The sequence below is a fragment of the Galeopterus variegatus genome, unplaced genomic scaffold (genome assembly GCF_000696425.1).
Source record: "Galeopterus variegatus unplaced genomic scaffold, G_variegatus-3.0.2 Scaffold3451, whole genome shotgun sequence".
Lineage (NCBI taxonomy): Eukaryota > Metazoa > Chordata > Mammalia > Dermoptera > Cynocephalidae > Galeopterus > Galeopterus variegatus.
Window position 1 is genome coordinate 5,334 of NW_007729562.1, and position 3,681 is coordinate 9,014.

Consider the following 3,681-nt stretch of genomic DNA (forward strand, 5'->3'; position numbering starts at 1 on the left):
TAGAGCCAGGATTTGATCCTAACAGTTTTGCCCCAGAGCTCACATTTTTAATCACTGTGTGGTATTGCCACTGCGCTAACATATCCAGGACAGCTCAGACCCTAAGTGCTGGAGCCAGAATTCAAAGCCAGGCCCACACCTCATCTGTGGCTCTGTGTTTCTTCCTCCACAAAACAAATACTGGCTTGGCCCAAGACATTCTCGGTCCCAACTAAGCACTGGGCAGAGCTGGATCTTCACTAGGACTATGCTATGTTTCATTGAGAGCCAGGGAGTTTCTACTGTGGGAGGGGAAGTGAGCAAATATTCAAGTAACCTCCAGTCTCGTTCCAGGAATCCATTCTGTAGAGCCCTGGGCTCTGACATTCACTCATCCTTGAGACACAGCCAGCCAGACTGGTCTCGGTCATCTGTTGAGCCGCCCATGACCCCAGAGACACATGGGTCTGATTCAGTGGCTTTGGTTTTCATCATTGCTTTTGGCCAGTTTTTTTCCCCCCTGGTGGCTGGCCGGCATGGGGATCTGAACCCATGACCTCGGTGTTATAACACTGTGCTCTAACCAACCGAGCTAACCAGCCAGCCTCTTCGCCGCATTTTTATGAGTAGGACCAGAAATGGTGGAGGAGTGGGGCAGGGGAAGAATGCAATCATTCATCATGTGGCAGATGCATTTTGTGCACTCTCTCTGAGCCAGGTGTGGCACCAGTCGCCAGGGTGCAGCAATGGATGCGTGACATAGTCTTTACCCCAGTGGCGAGGAGAGAGTGTGGGCATGAAGATGGAGAGAGTATGGGCATGAAGATGGGTGGCGGAAATCTGGCTGCCACAGAAACCAGCACCATTGGCACTAAGTGTGGGTGGCGGAGCTGTGGGCAGCAGGCAGGTGCAGCCACGGAGCACTGATTCACATGTAGCCATGAGCTTGGCCTCTGAATTAGGGGTGAGACAGGCATGTGGATAGACCAAGCCAGACGCGAATGAAAAGAGCCTCCCCAAAGGGCTTGGTCCTTGTGAATGGTCCCAGGCACCAGGTCTGAGAAGCTTCATTCTTTTAGGTGGTGGAGGTGCTACTTCCCCGTGGCGAGGACACTGATCTCTTGGCATTCTCTTCCTGCTCCCTTCTACCACCAGGTGTGTCAGAAGTCAGGCGAGATCTCTCTCCTAAAGCAGCAGCTCAAGGAGTCCCAGACGGAGGTGAACGCCAAAGCCAGTGAGATCCTCAGTCTGAAGGCACAGTTGAAGGACACACGGGGCAAGCTGGAGGGCATGGAGCTCAAGACGCAGGAGCTGGAGAGCGCCCTGCGCACCAAGGGTCTGGAGCTGGAGGTCTGCGAGAATGAGCTGCAGCGGAAGAAGAACGAGTCGGAGCTGCTGCGAGAGAAGGTGAACCTGCTGGAGCAGGAGCTGCGGGAGCTGCGGGCCCAGGCCGCCCTGCAGCGGGAAGGCGCGTCCCTGGGGCCGGTGTCCCTGGGGCCAGGGCTCGCCTTCTCTGAGGACATCCCTGCCCTGCAGCGGGAGTTGGAGCGGCTGCGGGCTGAGCTGAGGGAGGAACGCCAGGGCCACGACCAGATGTCCTCGGGCTTCCAGCATGAGCGGCTGGTGTGGAGGGAGGAGAAAGAGAAGGTGATCCAGTATCAGAAGCAGCTGCAGCAGAGCTACCTGGCCATGTACCAGCGGAACCAGCGCCTGGAGAAGGCCCTGCAGCAGCTGGCCCGTGGGGATGGTGCGGGGGAGCCTTTCGAGATTGACCTGGGCGGGGGTGACATCCCCTACGAGGACATCATAGCCACTGAGATCTGAGGGCCTGGCCAGGGGGGAAGGGCTGGGGACCTGGCGCTGGCAGGCAGGGGTGCCCAGGGGCGGCTTTCCTCCCCGGCTCCCTTGCTCAGCACTTTAGCCCCCCTGAGAGAACAACCCCTGGGGCACGGACCCAGGAGCCTGGAGTGGAGGGCACGGCTTGCAAGACGGCCTTCCTCCCTTTCCCATGTCCCAGTGCTCAGCAACCCTGCAGCCCACAGGACCTCAGGCTGCCGCCTCTGGCTTTCCCAAGAGTTGGATCTGTGATCTCCATGCGTTGGTGAAGGGCTCCCTAAACCTTGGCGTTTGTTCAAAACGTTTAGGGACCCCAGGGAAGGAGGTGACTGTGTGAAGTTCAAATGGCCACACGAGGACAGAAGCCCTCTTACCTTTGACATCCCTAAACCTTCTTACCCCTGGACACATTGGGTTGCCTTTGGAATAGAAAGAAGCCATTTGTGACCAGCAGCCTTGGAACGTGGCCCTGTTGTAAACTTGGTTCTTTCCTCCTCCAGCCACCAGCAAGCTGCAGGGCTTGGAGTGGGGCATGAGACCCTGGCCTAGCAACATTAGGGCTGGGAAGCCATGCGGTGTCAAGATCCCACAAGACCCAGGGGAGGGCAGAGGGAGAAGCTATGTAGTAGAAGCATTGGCAGGCAATGGCCAGGTTTGGGGGCCAGTGTCTGCCTGCTGTTTTCTGCTAACTGAAGCTGAGCAACCTCTGGACAACTGGTGGCCTTCTACCTCAGTGGCCACTCTTCTTAAAGCCACAGACTCCAAGCCCCAGGGGTCGGTGCTGGGAAGGAAAGATTGCAGGTGTCCTCCATGTCGCAGAGGGTGTGGCTTTACAGCTCTCCCAGGGGGAGCCTCCTGATCTTTTCAGCAAGGACTAGAGGCATGGATTTGCTGGCCTGGGTCAAAGTCAGCCAGCAGTTACTCTAGAATGTTTTTTCTTCCCAAGAACAAAGCTTTTGCCTAGATCCAGAGTAACCTATATCCGCTACAATGGTGCACATGTGATCTGTGCACACTTGAGCATCTTCAGTGCTAAATTCTGTCAGGAGGAGCCCCCAGAACCCCAGGCAGGGAGAATAAAGAGGCACACACAGCCTGTGAACAGCCCCTGGCCATCAGCTGTCCTCCCTCCCCGCAGCTCCAAAGGGGCCCAGACTGTAAAGAATCCAGAGAGCAGCCTTTCTCAGGAGCTGGGTCAGTGCTGGGGGAGGCTGGGGGTCCTCTTCTGAAGATGTGCAAACCAGAGGGGAGAGTGCAGAGAAAAGGTGGAGTTTCTCAGTTGCTTGGTTCAGGGAATTTTCTTTTTTTTTCTTTCTTGTCTTTTCAGAAGCAAGCCAGATCTAGCAGGCAGCCAGGCTGTTCCCTGTTCTATTTTTGACACGAGCCACAGCTGCTGCAGTTAGGACAGCCAGCCTCGCTGCATTCCTGAGCCTGCCGAGCATGCAGGGGTGAGCCAGGAGGGGTGAGGAGGGGAGAGTCTGGGGATCTCACAGCCCAGACCAACCCCAGTTCTGTTTGCCACCCCCGTCTCTCGCATCCCACTACATCCCTTCCCTGAGCGTGGGCTGGGGGCAGGGTCACCTGCCTTCCAGTCCCCGGGGTTAAGCTGTGCCTGTCCTGCAGTCCTCACAGAACAGAGGAGGTTTTCTGGAACTTCAAACTATTGCTCTTGGTCACAGGCTAGATTTAAACCTGGAATCTCCAGGCCAGGAGCTCTCCCTGCCTGGAAGGCAGTGCCCTCCACTGGGTACATTTAACGCTCCAAGTCAGAGATGTCCCATTCCCTGTCGCTCGTTTCCTCCATTTCCACCAGCCTGTGCCTTGTTGGAGTCCTTCCTCCCAGTGAGACTGCCCCACGGAGAGAGA

At 56.6% G+C, this 3,681-nt stretch overlaps 1 protein-coding gene across 1 annotated transcript in view; it reads left to right on the top strand.

Annotated features, from left to right (window-relative positions):
- Nucleotides 1-2,921, top strand: part of LZTS1 (leucine zipper, putative tumor suppressor 1) — a 7,524-nt gene extending 4,603 nt beyond the window's left edge. The window contains 1 exon segment of the mRNA XM_008585086.1: nt 1,135-2,921. Within this exon segment, the coding sequence (XP_008583308.1) occupies nt 1,135-1,803 (669 nt within the window). The 3' untranslated portion in view covers nt 1,804-2,921.
- Nucleotides 2,922-3,681: the final 760 nt, after the last annotated feature.